This window comes from Acipenser ruthenus, chromosome 6 (assembly GCF_902713425.1).
Source record: "Acipenser ruthenus chromosome 6, fAciRut3.2 maternal haplotype, whole genome shotgun sequence".
Taxonomy (NCBI): Eukaryota; Metazoa; Chordata; class Actinopteri; order Acipenseriformes; family Acipenseridae; genus Acipenser; species Acipenser ruthenus.
The window spans coordinates 61263165-61283982 of record NC_081194.1 but is presented as its reverse complement, the minus strand read 5'-3'; the positions used below and the strand labels follow the sequence as shown (position 1 = coordinate 61283982).

At 37.6% G+C, this 20818-nt stretch overlaps 1 protein-coding gene across 1 annotated transcript in view; it reads left to right on the top strand.

Moving 5' to 3' along the window:
• Positions 1-20818, top strand: part of me1 (malic enzyme 1, NADP(+)-dependent, cytosolic) — a 163458-nt gene that overhangs the window by 76830 nt on the left and 65810 nt on the right. Inside the window, exon 3 of the mRNA XM_034017042.3 lies at positions 3841-3990. Coding sequence (XP_033872933.1) covers positions 3841-3990 — 150 coding nt within the window. The remainder of the gene's footprint in view (positions 1-3840; positions 3991-20818) is intronic.

The following is a 20818-nucleotide window of genomic DNA, read 5'->3' as shown; positions in this document are numbered from 1 at the left end:
TGAAGTTCGAATAAAACTTGTAACTTACCCCTCAACAGCTTGTCAAAAGTAAGTTAGGTGCTTCTGGTATTTTTTTCTCGAAAGCCCTGTTCATTACGAGTTGAATGAGGTGCTGCACAGAGATTGATTTGTAAGTTAGATTTGTAAATACGTTGTTCTCGTGCAAAATTGTTTTGAAAGAAAAAAACAATGCTCAAAGAAACTAGAAAGATGTAAAAACCAGACCTCTAGTTAAAATTCTGACATAGACAGTTTTTTTTATGTGTGTTTAGATTACGATCTGGCAAATGGCACTTGGAAAGTGATACATGTTGATGGTGCAGATGGTTAAATATAACTAGCATTCAGCATCCCATGGAGTTTATATTGTGATTCACTTCATCTGGATTTGGACTTGCTATATTATGTGTGTGATTCAACCTGGACATTATATTTGTCTAATATCCTGTTTTGTTAAAAAGTTGAGCTGTGTGAAATAACATTTCAAGACCAGGAAAGTATGATTGTTACTGCACATGTGGGTGCTTCTGTGAACCCATGGATTTAATGTCTTCTCATTTTTGTGTGGGCACAAGGAATACAAAAAAAACCCTCAAAAAACAGAATCTATGTCCATTTAAATGACTTACTTATCCTAATGGCTTAGGATTCAGAATTTGATGAAGGATTGAAATTCAATATAAAAGAGTGGGTGTACAAACTAGCCTTTTCCTGTTTAAATGTGGGCCTTGATGAATTACGGTTGCCATACCATTTCTCCAAAACAGTGACTAACATTTTTAAAGTCTCTGATGTGATTGTGTTGTCAAGAGTGTTCACATACTCCAGGAAAGTGCACCAGGAGGGAACTTGAGATATGTGTTGTGATGAGGCAGTATTTTCCCTTGTTGTTAGTTCTTATGTCTTCTAGGACTGTTACTGGTATGTTGAATTATTTCACAAATAATTTGAATTTTATTTCACTGCTCTATACGAACACAAGAACACAAGAAAATGTTGACCTGGCAGAGGTAGCCCTAGAACTATCACTAATTAGCTGTAATAGTTCCTGTATTTTGGTCACTTGTTTCTTAATGTTTGCAGAACTATAGTTATATCTAGAGCCCCGTGTTCTTCGCAAATACAAAATAACACGAAATAACGCGAAATGTAACATATAAAACGAAATGCAAATATAAAAAGAAATTGTTGTTTCATGAATGTGTATCTGTAATAAAACAACATTTGTGAAAAATAAAATGAAATAAAATTACATTTGTGAAAAATAAAACGAAAAATTATAAAAAATAAAACTAATTTCAATTGGCTCTAGCTATATCGCTTGACTGGGGGGTACCCGTAATTGGATTGCTTTGGTTTTCACTCACAAGTGAAGCACACATGGATTGGGTTATGTTTGAGGGCTATAGGCTGCTGGTCCTATGGTATCAGTCAATAGGGTGAGAGAGGTTAATATTTATACTGGAGCAAGGGGTTAGTTCCAGTTTTAGAGAACAGAGCAGAGTGCTTGTGGCCTCCTTTTGTGTTTTGGATGTATGTCCCAGATTAGGCCCGTCCCCAGAAATGTTACAACACTTCCAATTTAAAGAGTTACAGTCCCCAGTTTTAAAATCAACCACTAAGATTGCATTGGAAAATGTGTTCATTTTTTGGCCAATTATTGGCTCTTACAGCTTTGGGGGTATTTATTATAGTGCCCAAAAGCATTGGTAGGAAAATTGCATAGAACTGGCCATTTCCACACCTGCTGCAACTGGCAAAATTAAGGACATTCCACTGTTAAGCTCCATTCAACATGACTAAACAATTCCCAGTAAAGTCTTTCCAGAAGCACTGCTCAACACCTGCACGGGTGGAAAAAAGCACCATCGAATTAAAAAAGGCTTTATGCTGCTCACATGGACTATAAGAAATGGCTGATGTGAGTTTTTGTACACAATGGAACAATGTTAGGTCAAAAGATTTGGAGGACAAAAAACAAGTTGTTTCTTCACCTTGGCTGTGAAAGCAGAACATGTTTTTTGGTTTGAAACTTATCACTTACGTAATACAGCAAATGTTGCACAGAACATAGACAATTACATTAGTTGTGATCAAGTAATGTCTGTGACATGTTTGGCTGAATGATTGCCCATAAACTAGCAAACCAAGTGTAATATTGTAGTGAGCACAGGAATTATTGGAGACACACACAAAGGATCTCAGGTTTGATGCAGTTTATTAGGCAGCAAGTCAGCACCATTCACCACATAGACACAGACAGTCCTTCCCCACCCCAGAGCACTACTCTGCCTCTCAAGGTGACGTCCACATATTACACAAATAACACTGGAAGGGTAATAACAATTACAGGGTAATGCATTTAACAATATTGGAACTTTACAATAACTAATAACGAAACACAACAATAATAATTCAGCTTTCCCCTACCATATTTCTCACTCCCAGCATCCTCTGCTACACACTGTCTCTGGGCACGGCACTCCATTCGCCAACAGGCGACAACGGCGAGTCAGTCTAACCGTGCCCGTTACAATATTGATGGTTTATTATATCATTTTAATTACCTGTGCACACCATAAAGCCATCTTAAGCCACTTGTATGTAACATTTACTAGATAAATTGAACATTTACAAATAGAGATGCAAAACCTATTTTGAAAGCTGTAAACAAATACAATGTGAAAGCAATTCCAGTGTGCTTAACTGTTGGAAATAGGGAAAGTTAAAATCCCCACACTTGGAATATAATTTAATTGCACTATTTAGTTTGAAAAACTGGCGTGAGATGATTTGGTATAAAGCTTATAGTAACAGCACTAAGCTAATAAATCTGCTTAATTTGATACAAGCACATGGGAAAATGACATTGAAGCTGGAAGATAAGATGGTAAAGGTACTTATACAATTGTAGGAGAATATAAACCTGACTATAAAAGAATACATTTTTTTTTTCAAACAAGCCCCAGAACACATGTCTGACACACAAAACAATAAGATTAAAAAAAAAAAAAAAAACAACAATTTTTCAAATTTCCTTAAGTTTTAATGTTCTGTAAAACTGGCGATTCTGTGTCATTATCGGACAAGGACTTATTGAACAGTGGCTCTCAAGCCAAAATATTGGTGTGATACTTTACTGTCCAAAAGAAAGTAACAGACAAGAAATATTTTGCAGGAGTAAAATGCAAGTTTCACAAACCATAACAACAGTTGTGAAATAGGCTGAGTGACATTTATATATTAGTTACAATTACCAACAATATTAGGGCTATTTACATTATCATGCCACTGAGGCGAGTTTTTTTAATATATACCTAATTTAACTTACTTTTATCTGCCTTTAACACCATAATTTAATAAATAGAAAGCAATAGCTTATGTGAAGACAGATCTGGAGTAGCTTCTGTCACTGGAGCAGCCTCAACAGTGAACTTTAAAACCAATGAAACATAACCCGAGAATATATCTGTTAGAAACTATTCCAATACCGCTTTAAAGTGTTCACACAGAGCTGCCTTTTAGTACTGTGGAACACTGTAAAAGAGAAGAGATTTATTTTATGTTGTATTCCATGTGGCAGGCTTGAACATTTTAACAGCGGATTCTGCTTGGGCACAATAGAATGAAAGGATTCAGAATTTTCTAATACCAAAACTATGTAGTTTGTTTTTCTGACTTCTTTCTAGACAATTACTCATACAGTACATCAAAGAAACCCAATATTATTTAAACAATCTCTTCCATATTTGTGAAAGTACATGTCATTTCTTGTTTACTTGCCTAATATTTTGAGTAAACCACTGAAAACAAGTTACATTTTCCTTTTTCTTTTTACAGATACATTTTTTTGATGTCTCTTCAGGATCGGAATGAGAAACTGTTCTATAGAGTGCTTACCTCCGATACACACAGATTCATGCCAATCGTTTACACTCCCACCGTGGGTCTGGCTTGTCAGCAGTATGGCTTAGCCTTCAGGAGACCAAGGTAGGTGACTAACCTATGTGTAATGAATCACACTGTCTCAATAAATGTGCAGATAGAAAATTGTATACTCAACCTTGAGTTTGTAGGGGCAGTTAGAACAACAATAATTCTGGCAGTGCAAATTAATTACATTGCATCAACATGCTGGCAAGTACCCAACACAAACTTAAAAGGTTTGATAGACAAAACACTGAACAAAGGTGTGTACCTAAAAACGATCTCTATCCAGATGCAGTAGTTTAGTTTGGCTCATTAACACTAAAAGTCTGCCAAAGAAAAGACTGCCTGATAACATCTTCCTCAATACTTGAATACAGGAGACATTATGTTTATTACATTTATTAAGGCATCACGATTTGAGATGAAACATACCTCTGTTTCGTCAAGCCTTGCTGAATCATTAAAAACGATTCACAATAACATCTGTATACTATATGTACAGTCTGTACATTAGCTACTTTTCATCACTGTAACAGGGCAAGGTGCCCTGTACATTGATTTGTTTATTTTATTTTAGAACGGGGTCCCCCTCTGCCCTTGTGTTATTTTGTATTATTATTATTATTGTTATTGTGTTGTATTTAAATTTAGTGACGGTGAAGTGCCGTGTGTTTTTGTTTTCCTTGTGGTAATGTGTGGCTGTCGGCTAGTGCGTTGTTAATCTAGCCGGCAGTCACACATAATTAATAAACCCGTACAGATTGTGGCCGAGGGGTAATAGGATGATTACTAATTAGTTAAACCCCTCGGCCATGATATAAAAAGGCTGCAGCTCTCCAGCTCGGGGTGTGGGTGTTAGAGAGGAGAGAGCAAGCGGAGTGAGAGGAGTAATAGAAAACGAAACTTTTTTTGAGACATAGGAACAGTGAAGGCGATCTGCCCAGCCTGACCTGTGTTGTGTTATATTTTGTGTTTGAGATTTGTTTTGTTTAAACCTTTTATTTTGCTCTGTGAGCACAGTTTCTTTTTGTTAAAAATATTTTATTTATTTTTGGTATTTAAATGAAATGGCAAACGCCACCTTAAACTGCAGTACTTGCCTGGTGTCAGTTTTCCTTCCTGCTTCTGGCCTGACGTCAGACCACTCGTCCAGCCTGTCACAGTCACCCTTTGTGATGTGATTTATTTCAGACCAGCTTCATTTTTCAAAGATTATGATCAGCAGTTTAAATGTAATGGTGATGAAGTCCTGAGTTTTCATCACCAGTATTTGTTATTTTAGGCGTGACAGCAGCCTTTCAACACAAACATCTATTTTTTTTTTTTTTTTACCAATTCCTCTGGAACTGGGTTCTCCCTGTGTTTTGAAAGTTTTATGTTCTTTGTCTAAGAGTGTAAGTTATCTTTTTGGAATGCAAATACAGAGGATGCCAGGGCAGTAGGACCTAAAAAAGCATTGTTCACTGTCCCTTTTTATGTATTAAACAAAATTATTCAAATCCTCCATCATGTGGTCAAATGCGTCGACCAAGTGATTTTTGATAAATGATAAATTATAGTTTCACTGCTCAGATTAAATGTAAAAAGTGCCTATAAGCAGTTCCGACATCGGTAGTTCAAACACCACATTTTTGGCAATATAAATTAATTCAGATGAAACTCTATGCGAACATCTGTTTAATATTAGAATAATCTTGACAAAACTGATGCATAATACAAACCAAAAAAGATTACAATCCTACATTTGTTTTTCAATTCAGAGATGTTAGCAGGTGGTGAGATGACAACACCTGAGCAGATACAGTAGATGACAAACAGTAGAAGGTTAATTTAGCTTTTTTTAAATCTGTGCTTTAACCAAGTTGTGCATGAGCCGTACTCTGTAAGAGTAACTTCCATAACTTCAAACTACACTGTTGAAGTCAGAGCGCTGAATCATGTGTTGCTCAAGATTTTTTTTTTTTTTTTAATTTAGTAGTCACCAATTAGTTTTTTGTGATGTTTTCTCCCCAATTTAATAGTATCCAATTATTTTTGTATAGCTCAGCTAACCGCTACCACCCCCACGCTGACTCTGGAGCGGCGAAGACGAGCACACGCTGTCTTCCGAAGTGTGTGCCGTCAGTCGACTGCTTTTTTTCACACTGCAGACTCACCATGCAGCCACCCAGAGCTACAGCGTCGGAGGACAACGCAGCTCTGGGCAGCTTACAGGCAAGCCCGCAGGCACTTGGCTAGACTACAGGGGTCGCTGGTGCGCGGTGAGCCGAGAACACCCTGGCCAACCTAACCCTCCCTCCCCCAGGGCAGCACTCGGCCAATTGTGTGCCGCCCCCTGGGAGTTCCCGTCCTCGGTCGGCAAAGGAATAGCCTGGACTTGAACCGACGACGTCCAGACTATAGGGCACATCCTGCACTCTACGCAAGTGCTTTTACTGGATGACCCACTCGGGATCCCTTCCAAGATGTTTTCTTAAACAGAAAAAAGGAAATTCAACAAAAGATTATGATGACAAAGGAATTCATAACATTTTCTATGTAAGGGAAGCATTTGTCTTCCTTAATGTCAAAGCAACAACACTGTTAAATGTTTTACATGATCAAATGAGCGGCGTCTGTTTAGGGCTGCCAAGTGTCAGCAGTGAGACAGGGATTGTAATTCAGATAGATGATAAGTCTGGTTGTTCACAGCTTTGTGATTCTGGCTGTGATTTACATTATCATGATCTGCAAGCCAGCTCAATCACTCTCTCACTATACATCAAATACAAGAGAAAGATGTTAACCCTGACAGAATTATAAATGAACCAGTGCAGGGCGAGACTGGAGAAAAGCACAGAGATTCATGAATTGCTGAAATGTAAACCTTGTTAAATATAATTTATTGGTTTAGCAGTACAGTAATTTGATTTGAGTGAGATTGTAATATATTCTGAGTAACAAGTAAGTGCCCTTGGCCATTGTCACTGACCTTTCCAAATGTGTTTAGCCATGCTCAAACAGGGTTTTGTAAGTCACATTTTGAGCAAAACAGATGAAGATTTTAAAGTGCCATGCTGCTTCAAACAAAAGTGTTGGTAAGCCTCCTAAAATGTTAAGGGGATTTTAGAAAAGAACATTGACTCAAAGTTTAAACATCTGATCTACATAATCTGTGCCAATGTAGTAGTCTTGTAATTGTCATAATAAATTATTTGGTGAGTATTTGTATAATTATTTGTAAGTATTTATTGTGCACATGGTTTATCAATATGGTACTATGGTCACACTTTATTGTAAGGGACCCTTTTTTTGTTTGTTTATTACCGTTAACTACTAGTTTACTAACACATAAACAAATGTTGCTAATTTTGTGTTAATTGTTAGTTCATATATAGTAAGCAATGTATTAACTATTACAAAGGGTATAATAAGATACAACCTGGTCTAATTTGCTAAACATTACTACAGTAACAACTTAAAGTGATTTTAAACAAATGTAACCCCATTTCAATTACATGATTGGCTTGGAGTTCATAAACAAGATGTAGGGACCTGGAGTTTGCTGAACAGTTTTATCTGCCCTTGTTTTATTTTTATTAGTTTACAAATATGTAATCATTAACAAAAAATGCACAGCATTTGTTCATGTGTCATTAAGCTTGTTAATAAGTCAGTTAATAAACTATACAAAAATTCCTCTTAAAATAAAGCGAGACCAGTGGTATTTTTATGTTCATATACATACAGTACCCTCTTGAATTCAGGTAAAAACGTGACATTACTGTAGTTATAACTCTATTACATATCTATAACTGCATTTTATTGAATTCTTTTTGTAGAATATTCTGAATATTTCTTGAAAATGAATGCACAGCGTTACAAAGTAGCTATTCTAAGAGGAATATCAAACTGCATTCGGGATGCTGTTCCTGGGCTTAATGCCATTTACTTTCAATATAAACAGTTACTATCATGTCAGCTGTTATGAGATTTAGATGATTCTGTGCCATCAAAAAAGCTTCCTATTGACATTTTGTTATTAGTTTTCTACTTCTTCTCTGCATGGATTATCAGTTAGCCATGAAACAGGGAAACAGGATTTTGTAGTGGTGTTTTGATGAAAAGCTTTTACTATGTTGCATTAAAAGAGAACTATAGCATATTTTGTATGTTTTTAATGAGTTGTTAAAGTTTTTGTTTTTCCGAATTTTTTCTTTTGTCAATTTATACCATTTCCGTATCAGAAATAACATCTAAGAATACAATTGCATGAATCTGCAGTGCCAAGTCAGCCGATTGTTAATTTATTACTGACTAATAATCAACATCATGTTATACAATACTAATATTCCAGTGATCCCACTCATCTCTTAAAAAAGCATCTCCTAAAGAGATCAGTGTCTGAAACAAGGCAACCTTGGATACTTGTTGTGACCTCTACTGTAATCCACACAATATGGCCTTTGTGAACGACAGGGGTCATTGCCAGTTGTGATGTCATAAGGTAAAAGTTATCTAACGCCTTCTAAAACAAGTATTCCCAATATGACTTTGACTATCGGTGTGTTTACATGAGCATAAGAATTCCGATATTTTTCAGAAAACTAATTCTGATATCAAAAGTAATGTAAACACCGTTTTTGGAAAATGTATCGGAATATTCCGAAAGTCAGTTTTCGGAAAACAGCACCTAGATATTTCTGATTAAATTTCAAAAACTAACAAAATGTATATCATTGTTTAACTGATGTTGCGCTCCGCCGGGAACGATTACCTGTCTGCATGGAGCAGCAGCTGAAAGCAATGAGCTGTTCCAGCAGGCAGGTGGGCGTGTCTCGGCAGAGCGTTAGTATAAAAACACAGAGATCGCTGTGATCGGGGCTGCTGCAAGGCCTGCCGTTTTCACGGCACCTTTGATTTATACTTTGTCATATTGTGTTTTATGTTGAGTGTTTGTACAGTCATGTATCGTCCTCTGTGCGCTACCATCGCTGGTAGCGTCACATGACATTATTGTTTACTTTTTGTTTGTGTTTATTAATTAAATACCGTGCGCCTGTGTCGGCGTAACAGCGTCAAACTCTCTAACTCAGTCTCTTCTGTGTTTTCCTCGGCCGCCTGAGGCAAGTATACCAGGACTCTACCACACATGTAAACACACTTTTCGGAAAACTTATTACGATAGCGTACTGCACATGTGCAAACTTTGACCTTCATTTCTGCATGTGGTTTTAGAAAACAGAGAAAATAATAATAATCTGTAGTCAGTCTGCATGTATCAATTTGTCTAGTTAGGGATAAATAATAATAGTAATACATTTGTTAAAGTCTGTATGTATTTGTTAATATCCCTGTGGAAAGGTGTGGGTATTCACTGACACGGGAGACAGAAATAGTAGTTGAAACACCACACAGGTGCTCGGTTTAATTTTTACTCCTGTGAGTTGCACTGATTTGCTTGAGCCCGTAGAGGGCGCTGTTGTCCGTGGTCTGGCTACCAACTATGGTATACAGAACCTACGGGAATACCACGGCAGGTTACAGTTCAGGGGCACTTGCAGGTTCTCAAAAATAATGAAAAACGAAAAAGGCAAAAAGAAACAGGGAAAATAAAACACAGTAATGAAAACTACAAAATAAATGTGCTGCACTTCGCAGCGTGATTTTCCCCAGTCACCACTATTCGTACGACCCGGGTCTCCGTCCTACTCTAGGCTGTTCCTCAGCTCACTTTACAACAGTATCAGGGGCTGCCCAAGGATTCCCCACTTTCTCTCTCTTTCTTTAGATTATTTTCTTTAATTTTCTGTCCGGAAGTTTTTCTCCCGTCCTTCTGTAGTCAAGCGAGACCACTGGCTCGTTGTTCTGGTCTAAAGGGGCAGATCTGAGGAAACAGCAGAGTATTAATTTATAGGTTCAGCAATCCCACTAAAACCCGCCTCCCAGCCACTCCGAGAGGGGGAAAGCGCACACACCCTCTTCCCCACCTCTCTGTGTCACCACCATGACTGGCAGGCAGATCCCACGGTACTGCCGCCCCCCTTCCTGCAGCATCATGCATGCGTCAGACGGCCAGTCCAGATCTCTCCCTGTTACAAGCCCATACTGAAGCAGCAAATGTTTTCCAGCTTTAAAATGATGTGATAATTTAAAATAATGTCTGCAAAAGAAACTGGTAATATAGAACAGGGTGAGCTGTTGGAAAGCTGATTGTGGGGAATCTGAATAGAGGTATAGGATAGTAATCTTTGAATTTAAGACCTGACATTTTGTTAAAACACTATATTGGATTGGTCTCCGTTCTATCGCAGAAATCTCCTGTCTTCAAATCGTACTTAGGCTGCTACAGTACTTTGCATGCGAAAATATCCTGCGTTTTCCTAAAACTTCAATCCATGTATACAGTTGAATTCTAATTAGATTATCTATCGTTAATCATGTAAACACAGAAAAGTGACGTTTTAAAAAAAAATCAGTAAATCATGTAAACATACTGAATGAATTAAGGGATTTGCATTCAAGTGAGGCTTGGGACCTTGGTAATGCTTGATCCAAACTGCAAGATAGTTTTAGTTAAAATAAATAAAACAGTACACTGTAATTTACACTATTTAACTTTATTTTAATGTTTAAGATTGGTTTTAGAATGAGATCCAACATCTCCTAATCTCTCATTCGTTTGGAAGGTAGTATCTGTGCTGACAGATGCAGTTAAGTCTAAGGAAATTAGGCATTGTAAAGGATGTACAAGATTTTGACAATGCGTATCGAGCAGAATTAATGTGGTGCAGTCGACTAAACCTTAATAATTTCAGGATTGTAGATTATAGCTTAGATAAACTGTAAAGTAAATGCCATGTCTGAAATATGCTTTTAATTTTATCTTAAAATGTGCATCCATCCTAAATGTAATTGTCTTTGGATTGAAGTGCAATTGTTCGGCCTTTTGAGAATATAAAAGACTGAATCCAATCCAACAGTAATGAAAGGCATTAGAAGTTTACTTTTACTGAACCCCTGCATTTCACTTTGTCATTAATCAGCGTGCCTTTAGAACTGGCAAAATGTGTTTAGTTATGGACTGGCATCTGGTATTGGCGTGTATTTACATTTTATTAAATTAAATACTATATAAGTGTCTATGATAAAAAACAGTGCTATATTTGCTGTGGTATATTTAAATATTGTGTAATGCATTTGAGGTACACAAGTTAGGGTCATTAGTAGGTTAGCGCTTGGTCGTTTTAGCCAATGAGCATGCACTTGCATTAAGGACACTACATTCCGGTTAAACTATAGTATTTAACACCTTTTAAACAATTAATCTTTAACATGTTGGGGCCAGAAAAGCCTTCATGAGAATCCACCAATGTTTTTCTTTTAATGATGCACTGCATCATCAATGTGTACAAGGCTACACATGTATGTGAATAAATAACCTGTATGCATCCGACAGTATAAACACTACAACTAACCTCTTTATTTGACATTCATATCTTTGACAGTGGTTAAACCTTTAAGAATATTTTTAAACATTTAACACTTGGAAAAAGTTTAGATGCCCATACTCTAAACTCTTAACATCCCTAACTAGTATAACAAGGATTAAGGTGCTCACTTTTGAAATGATCATGGCAGAAAGAGATACCATAGTGATCAAAGTGAGCATGGGAATGATGAGGAAATGTTAGCTTTGTTAAATATAGTGTGTGCTAAGAACTAAAAACACACTGGACTTTAAAAAGCCACTTCCTAAAAAGGTTCCCTTATTTATGTCTTCTTCTATACCTTTTTAAATACTAAGTCAATCCCCAGGAATCCTCCAGGTAGATCAGTGTAGCTATATATGATCAAGAGATTACAAGCAGCAAACACTAGCATATGTTTTTCTTGAAAAAACAGTGAAACCACATGTCCATAATCTGTTATTTGATACTGTGTTTCTTGACTCCTTAGAGGCTAATTACTCTACTTTGACTTCATAAATCTTGCACTAGGTTCATACATGTAAGACTTCAGCAATTTACCATAACAGGCTTAGATGATCAGATTTTTGTTCCTCTCACAATATTATTGCAAGAGGGGGTGTAGGGAGAAATGATAGTCTGGAGGTAGGAGAGTGCAGAAAGTTGAGACAGTGAAGATCTGGGCATCATCAGCATAGAGATGATATGAGAAGCCATGGGAGGAGATGAGGGGACCCAGGGAGCGGGTGTAGAGAGAAAACGAGGGGTCCCAGGACTGAGCCTTGGGGGACACCTGTCGAAAGAGAACAAGAGGCAGAGGGTGAGCCACGCCAGGACACCTGGTACGTGCGATCGGAGAGGTAGGGGGAGACCCAGGCAAGAGCAGTACTGGATATTCCCAGGTCAGCGAGGTAGGACAGGAGAAGAGAATGGTCGACTGTGCAAAGGCAGCAGAGAGTAGGGAGTTAGTGACGGAGAGAAGAGCAGTTTCAGTGGAGTGTACTTGCAGAAAACCGGATTGGAGGGGGTCAAGCAGAGAATGTTTGACGGTGAGGCCCAGCCTTGCTGCGTCACAATCGCCATGTGGGCCACTGCTCCTTGTCGCGACTGAGTGCAAATCAGCCAGTTGTTGAGATAGTTGAGTACTCTGATCCCCTGCAATCACAAGGGGCCAGGATAGCATCCATGCACTTTGAAAATGTACGAGGATCTAGGGAGAGGCCGAACGACAGCACAGAGAACGTTTCCCTGAGAGGAGGGGGAGTGACTACGAGGTTTTGCCACAGGAGCCTGAGTGCAGGGGATCTCCTGCGAGGGGCGCTGTGAGAGCTGGAGGAGCAGGGATGGGGCCCCGAGGCCTGTGACGGTTCTGCCGTGGGAGACTAAATGTCTATCAACCATGGCCTTTCTGAGCCTATTGCGACGTACCCTGGGCTAAAAAGCCGTGCTTAAGTCGCAGAAGTCCTCTCGGCCGATGGTCTCCGTGGCATGTTGGATCCCTAGGCACCGCACGCAGAGTGGGTGCTTGTCACTGAGTGGCATATTTGCCTTACAAGATGTGCAGGCATGGAAACATCGGATGCTCATCTTGGCTGCCACTACCGAGTGCGCCAAGCACTGTGTGCACTAATTGCTCCAAGCGCACCAAGCACCGAAGCGCTATGCACACTGAGTGCACGAGCACCGTGCTGACCGAGTGCACCATGTACCATATGCACGAGCACTGAATGCACTAAGCACCGAGCGCACTGGCTGCACTGAATGCACCGAGGCGCTATGCACTAAGCACAGTGAGCACCTGGTGCAACAATATTACAGGGCACACTGCTGATGTTGTTGATTTTTTCGAAGGCCCGATGCACCGAGGTGGGCGGGCCGGGGCAGCCGGCGAGGTCTACTCTACAGGTGGAGGACAAGGCCTGTTTTTTTTTTTTTTGCTGCTGCACAACACAGGCAAGCGGGATAACGCATGCGCACTGCAGATGTGTCAGCAAGGGTATGTAGTCAACAACAATAACAATATATATATATATATTAAAACTGCCACTAGGCAGCCAGCTGAGTCGCTCGTAAGGCAGAGCCTAGCCCTGGTGGAGGATGTGCTCCCACACGAGTGAAAGGCTGTAAAAGACGATAACACTCACTCCTTTAAATCAATACTGCACAGGCAGTCAACTCACATACCACTGACAGGAAAGCAGCAGCCTGCAACTCAACCGCGCACAGGTTGCTGAGAAAGAAAAAAAGGCTAAATCAGGAGTCATTGATTCCATGAAAGAGGCAAGCCAGCTTTCAGCCTGAAAGGCAAGGGAACTACAGTGGACTGGAAGCTCTTTTCTCAATACGTTCAGATACCAACCCAGAGGGTCTTACCTTATCGTCTTGAGAGGCAAAAAGAGAAATGGCTTCCTCAGTATGACTGTTTTAATCCCTTGGTTGGCGGGACTGAGGGCGTCATCCCAGGAAGGGGCCTATCGGCAGCTCTGGTATAGAGAGCTCAGAAAATACCTACCAGTAGGCAGGCATATCCCATACGTAATGTTGTTGGTGGTCGTCTTCAAATTGAAAGGGAACTGCAAATGGTATGTAATTCAGTATGTTAACGTAACATTATTCAGCAGGTTTAATTCGAAGCAAAATTGGTTCATTCTATAGGGTGATGCAAAACCTTTGGCCATAGCTGCATATTTGTCAATTGTAAAGACAGTGGAGTTTATTTACTGAATCATGGATGCTGTAAAAACAGAAAAAACAAGCAAACTGCATACTGTTTGAGTGATAAAAATAACTTTATACAAACAAAATATATACATATGTATTAAAAAAAAATAAATAGGGTGTGTATACCAGCGTTAAAAGAAAGTTTACACACTTTTCTCAACCGGGGTGCCTTGTCCTGGGAAAAAATGTATCAAAAAAGTACCGTTCCAGCCGTAAAGGCACAGAAAGGAAAAAGACGGCAACTCCCAAAAATCCAGGTCCACAATCAAGGTTTCAACAAGACAACGTTTTTATTCTCACAAAAATTAGGTTATGTGTTTCAACAACATGTCTTCATCAGAGCAAAGCACCTTTGACCATTGTTCCATAGTCCAATTTTTGTGTTCTTGTGCATATTTTAGCCTTTTAGTTCCCCTTTCTTAACAGAGGTATTCTTACTGCAACACAACCTTTAAGTCCTGATTTCAAGAGTGACCTTCATACTGTTGATTTGACGGACAACGACACCTGTGCCTTCTGCCAGTTCTGTTGTCAATTCAGCGCTTGTAGCAAATCAAGGCAGGTTATTGTGAGATTGTATAATGCATGTTGAGACAGCACTTGTACTCAGTTGTAGTATCCCTGTTACAAAAAGGTCAGGTTCAGTGAAGGCAAATCCCAGGACTAAAGGTATGTTATGGGAAGAGGTTGAGGGAACTACATATATTTAGCCAGGAACAAAGAATGCAGACGATTGCAGTTGAAAAATAAATCCTAAAAGCAGTAGACAAAGATAACTCTCGTCAATATTTAATCACTGCACAGATACCAGAGGACCACAGAACACAGTAAGAAATTGGGCAGACAGATTTAGAATGGAAGGACACGTTTTTACACAGTTTTGGAATTAGTTACATAGCCACATTGTTGCTGTTGAATCATTGGGGAATGCTTTGAGGACAAACTAGGCGAAGTTCTGGGATCAATCAATGTAATTGTGGTCTAGATATTTACATATTCCAACTGGTACTGCATATGGTTGCATTCCATTTTAAGGTGGGAGATTCGACCTTAAACTTCCATGCATAGCGTGCCACTTTTTTTCACACATTTCTGGTGAATGTTAAGACAACTTGCCAAAGGGGTTTACCCATGTTGGTACATAGTAACAGACTGATCTTATTCCAAAATGTCTGACTGTGGTAAAGGTAACATGTACTATGCCAGCCACATGTTTTTTTTTATGTGTAATGGCTTTTATTTATAGATTTTATTACAGCTTGAGGAATAAAAACCAAAAAACTTAGAATGATTTTCTTGGCATGAAATATCTTTACTTAAAGGAAATCATACTCTGGAATTATTAGTTCAAGTTGTATTATTCTTGTATTCATATTATTTGTAAAAGGGTAAATTGATGTATAATAACTATAAACACCTGAAAAAACACACAGTATCTTGGGCTCTTTGTTTTCGTTTTTTATTTTTGAGCATGTGATGTCCCTTTTTTGAGCCGACTCCGTTCAATGAAACAAAATCAAGTTACGGGAGAAAAAACAAAAGTGATCTTGTTTCACAATCAATGCTTTTCCAAGAGTTTAATTAAGAAACAGAGTCGGCTCAATATAAATTTAAAGGGACATCATGTGACCAAAAACAAAAACCGAAAATGAAGAGATAGATCACATGTTCATTAAACAACTTTTATTTGGTATTAGCTATATACTGTAAACAAAATATTTGAATGTGTCATCTTACAAGTGCAGTAATTCTCCAAAATAATAACAGTGTTATCATCCATTTTTACCAATGCAGAACAATTGGTTGACATATCCTTCTTTTAAGCTCATAAATGGGTTTCTGCAATGGTGAGGGCCAAGACAAATATCTGCATGCTGTACTAGTCTTGGCAGACATCAAAGAAGAAACACTTTTTTGGGGAGAAAAAAGGACAAATATCCCACCCAGGTATTCTGCTATCCCTATAGAAGTTTAATGTTTTAATGAGTTACTATATCGCAAAAACTTCTGGTTTGATGTAGTTTACACATACGCGCACACACACACACACACACATATAAAACGACGTGGAAACTGACAGAACCATTGAGATAAACCACTGTTCTCACTCCAGTACTTTGTTAGGATTACATTTTCTTTAGTTATGTGTTATTCTTTTAGCTATAGTGTATCATGAGATCACACATGATAATTAGATAAAAAAAATTGATGTTCTGTTGAGAAAACAAAATTGTTCCTGCTGGCAGGCTCTTCTTTAACTGCAATTAATTTAAATAAATAAATAAATAAATTAATAAATAAATAAATAAATAATGAGTGGCAGCGCTACTGCTTTGATACAAGAGCTCTACCATATTTAAGTAGGAGGAACAATTACATATTTTTTGATATTCAAATTAAAAAAAGAAAAATGCTACTATTATTTATTTGAGGGGTCTATTACATTGATCTTAACAATAAGGAACCTTAATACTGCCATTGTTTAAATCATTAAAAGAAAACCAACATATAACAGCAAGTGAGTCTCTAAAGTTTCAAATGCCAGGTTTGGTCCAATTTTAATCATTTAACAGTGGAGGTATTTAGATCTGCCATTATTTAGAACAGGTGTATTAACCCCAATATGCTTGTTACAACAGTATGTCCTTAATAAGATTAGGATTCATATTACTTCAATCCTGCTTTAAGTATTCTGGTCAAGGTGTATGAGCAAGGATTTAATTAAACCTAAAGTTAAGTTGTATGCTCTCAGGAATTCCATCTGCACTCAACTGTATTGGCTCTGTGATATTTCAATAAGCAGCTGATTTCCACCTAAATGCACTTGTATACAGCCGATAGTGGATGCTGGATATACTTTTGCTGCTGATAAATAAACACAGAGAAGTGTGGGTTGCATCCCTGCTTGGTTACCCTAGCATTTCTGTCTCCCACATTGGACATGTTGTGAGCCTAAATGTACCACCCAAGTTTTAAATGTCATGCTGGTGGGAATAAGGTACCATGCCTTTCCCGTCGTGTCAGTAACTGATTTGTCATTCTAGGACAATCCCAATTCTCAGTCTTTATACATAATACTGAGCTTGTTGTTGGCTTGGGTGTATTCGACCCCTTCGGGGCCTCCTAGGTTGTTTGGCTATCCTCATTCATGGAATAACTTCAGTATAAATGTTCATGGTGCATCCTCTATTTATCTGTAGTACAGTTGTTACATTATTGGTATTCTGTACAGATTCAGTGGTGTTTTGAATCTGACTTGATATGGTGGACTGAGTTAGCCTCCCCTATCCTGGCTTATGTTCTGAATGTAGAATATGACTCCTGGCACAGCTCTCACATATGGTGGTTTGTTCAGCAAAAGTGAAATCAACCACTGACCCAGATTAGTTTGAACTTGTCAAACCTATTGCAATTAGTGGAATAGATTGAATAAACTAAATTAAATATTATTATTATTATTATTATTATTATTATTATTATTATTATTATTATTATTATTATTATTATTATTATTATTATTATTAAGATAAATTAACTCAGGATCTTAACAGTTCAGTTAAAGCAGAGAACACAAGACAAATGAATTGCCAATACTGGGCCAGATTTTATGAATCTAAAACTTCATTTATAAAAACAGATTTTGAAAAACGCTTTAAAGGTTCAGCAATGGTGCCCAGGGTTTCAACCAATACCCATTTATTGAGAAGATTTATTTGCGGTGAACATTAGTTGGAAAAAGCTAGACTGAAAGTTTTTAGAGCTTTATCAATGGGCCTTACATGTCCAATTAAAATAACGATTAACCATAGAGAGGGTTGTATTTTTATCATGGTAAAAAGTTTTTTTTACTGCATTTCACGGTCTAAAAATAGGTATTTGAGATATTGTACGATTTTAAACATAATATTTATTAAAGCAGAAAAAATAGCGTTGTCATGTTCACATTTTCTCTAGAGTTGTTATACAACAAATGCTCCTAAATATTTAAATGCTTATCTGAAAAAAACCAGTAAATGCTACATTTTTGAATAGCTAGTTTTTGTATGTCCACCATTTTGACATTCTATTTTCACCATCAGTGAATTATCAAACAAAATACTGTGAAAACATAAATAAATGTAAAAATAACAACAGACATATGAAATGTCCCCTTCTTGTACTAGACAGAGCGATCTTTAGCAGAGCTATTTCCAATCTTTGATGCAGTTTTAAAGAAAGCGTGCAGCTGTATGCAGTGTGTTCAATCATTTACTGGAAGCAAACTAACAAAACTGGCTTCCAAGTTCCTAAATGCAGTGTAAAAGGATAGGTTAGTGTTTTAGTAAATTATTCCTGCTCATATTACATGATCCATGCTGTACAAATATGATTTTTCCCTAGTGGGTCATCTACTTTGCTGTGAGGTTTTACATACATCCTAAACAAATATTATGGTGTGACTGTTGTTCTGTTGAACCCCATACTATTTTTTATTGTAGTACAATAAAGTCTCTGACAGCTCGTTTCAGTGGTCACTCTTCTGTCACCCTTTTCATAATCTATAGCCTCACTTTCGCTGCCCTGCTGACCCAGACCACAGTAATTTTCCTGAAAAGAAAAACGTGATTTTCCAACCTTGTTCATATACATTTTATTACTCTGGGGTCTTGAACTTTATACTCTTTCAACACTGCAGACCTGATAACTCCTTTCAAACCACTAGAGTAGTATAGGAGGGACTCAAAACATAAGCCCAGTAAAATATATATATAGTAAATATGGACTGGAGAGAAGGCTCATAGTGGGAAACTATGGCTCCCGAGGGAAGAACTATAGTTACCAACAGGGGACTATAATGCCTGAAGCCTTTAGTTTCCCACTATGAGCTGAGGTCTGCAGTCCATATTTGTTTTATGAATTAGTCAAGAAAGTTAAGGCAAGGTTGTGTACTACATATGATTTTATATATTTTGTTTAAATATAGCTGTTACAGAACAAATAAATAAATAACTTTCTCACTGCGGCATAGAATTCTCAGAGGAGTCCGTTGAGTTTGTGAACGTCGTAGTTATTTACATTGTTAGATTTGTTTGAATTTTAGGAAGTCAGAAAACACTGAAAGCAGCGTTTTTACAACAGTTTTAGTGTTTGCAGCATCTTTGTTTTGTAGTATATTTTGTAATTCATATTCTGTAACGTAAATAAATCGCTGTCTAGCGAGATGCAGGTTTGTCCGCCATTTTGCTTTGTTGTGTGAAGAGAGGAGAAGGATGTTCAACATGATGACGTAATTTTAGGGAGTTTGTAAAAAAAACTATTGACTGAAAAGCAGCGTCACGAGGGCAATATCTATTTTTGGTCATGTGATGAGGTTTTAACCAATCACATGCCAAAATTTATAAGGACTGAATCATAAATATAGATAGATAGATAGATAGATAGATAGAGGTTAACTTCACAATAACAAATCCTTCTTATAACGATCCCAACAGCAAGAACCCATTTATTCAATGGAAATTAGCCCTATTCAGTAAGTGTACATTCTTTCCTTTTTCATTTTTCTGTTTTCTCTTAAACATACAATTTAATTGTTGATCAATGTGATCTAATCTTTGTAAAAGTATAATATATTGATGTTCATTTCAAATTTGGCGTTTGTTCATTATTCTGATACAGCAAATTGTCAAACCCTATTAAAATGAACACCCTGATATAATGAGCATTTCTCCAGGTCCCATGGGGGTTTGTTATAGTGAAGTTTGCCTGTATGTATCTATGTTACGGGCAGAGCCTGAAATGTGGGCAATTTGCAAATTTGCAAATTGCCCACTGACTTTGGGCAAAGCCCGAAATAAAAATAAAAATAACTTATTTTGGGCTTTGCCGGGGCAAACCCCGGTCTGCCCACTGCTTCTCTCAAAGAGTCCAATTACTCCTTCTGTTCTTTCATTCCTGTTCTGAGTGACAGGCAGACCTTCGGAACAAGAGATTAACATGAGAAACCCCTTTGACACTTGTGTATAAAATTGACAATATTATTAATAACCTAATAACAGCCAATGATAATAATAATGAGTTGTATTGAACTGTCCAATCAGAGAGATGGATGCAGTTACTGGGTGGAACATGAATGATTAGCTGATTCATGTTTGACAGTGTTTATGACCAGCAGTTGGAGAGCGTACTCAGCGGAGTGACTGAGAGTGTAAGTTAAGTACGTAATACATATCTAGATTTTAATAATTTGTTTAAAAAAATGAGTCTTATATATGTCATTAAATATTTTATATACATGTTGTCAATAAAAATACATTTTTAATTATATGCCTATTTTCTGAAACCGGACTTCCTGTGTAGTTTTTCTGAATGAGATGAGTGAGTGAGTGACGCTACTCATGTAGGTGTGTCAAACAAGCTCTTCAATCGTAGCTCTGTCTCTGTCCCCTGAAAACATGAAATAAAAGATCTTTGAGATTAATTTCAGACTTTGACTGGGCATTGTTTGGCACTCCTAGATCTGCCCGGGCAAAACCCGGAATGAAATATCTTTGTGATTAATTTTGGACTTTCATTGGTTATACTCTTAATACTTGTGAGCCATCACGAAGAAGTATTCTCTATGGTGATAAATAATAAGAAGTATTCTCTATGGTGATATATAATAAGGAGCTTGACCAAAAGGGTCCTAAAGCTAATTAAAGGTTGGAAAACCATTAAAGCAATTATCAGGTGCCAAACAT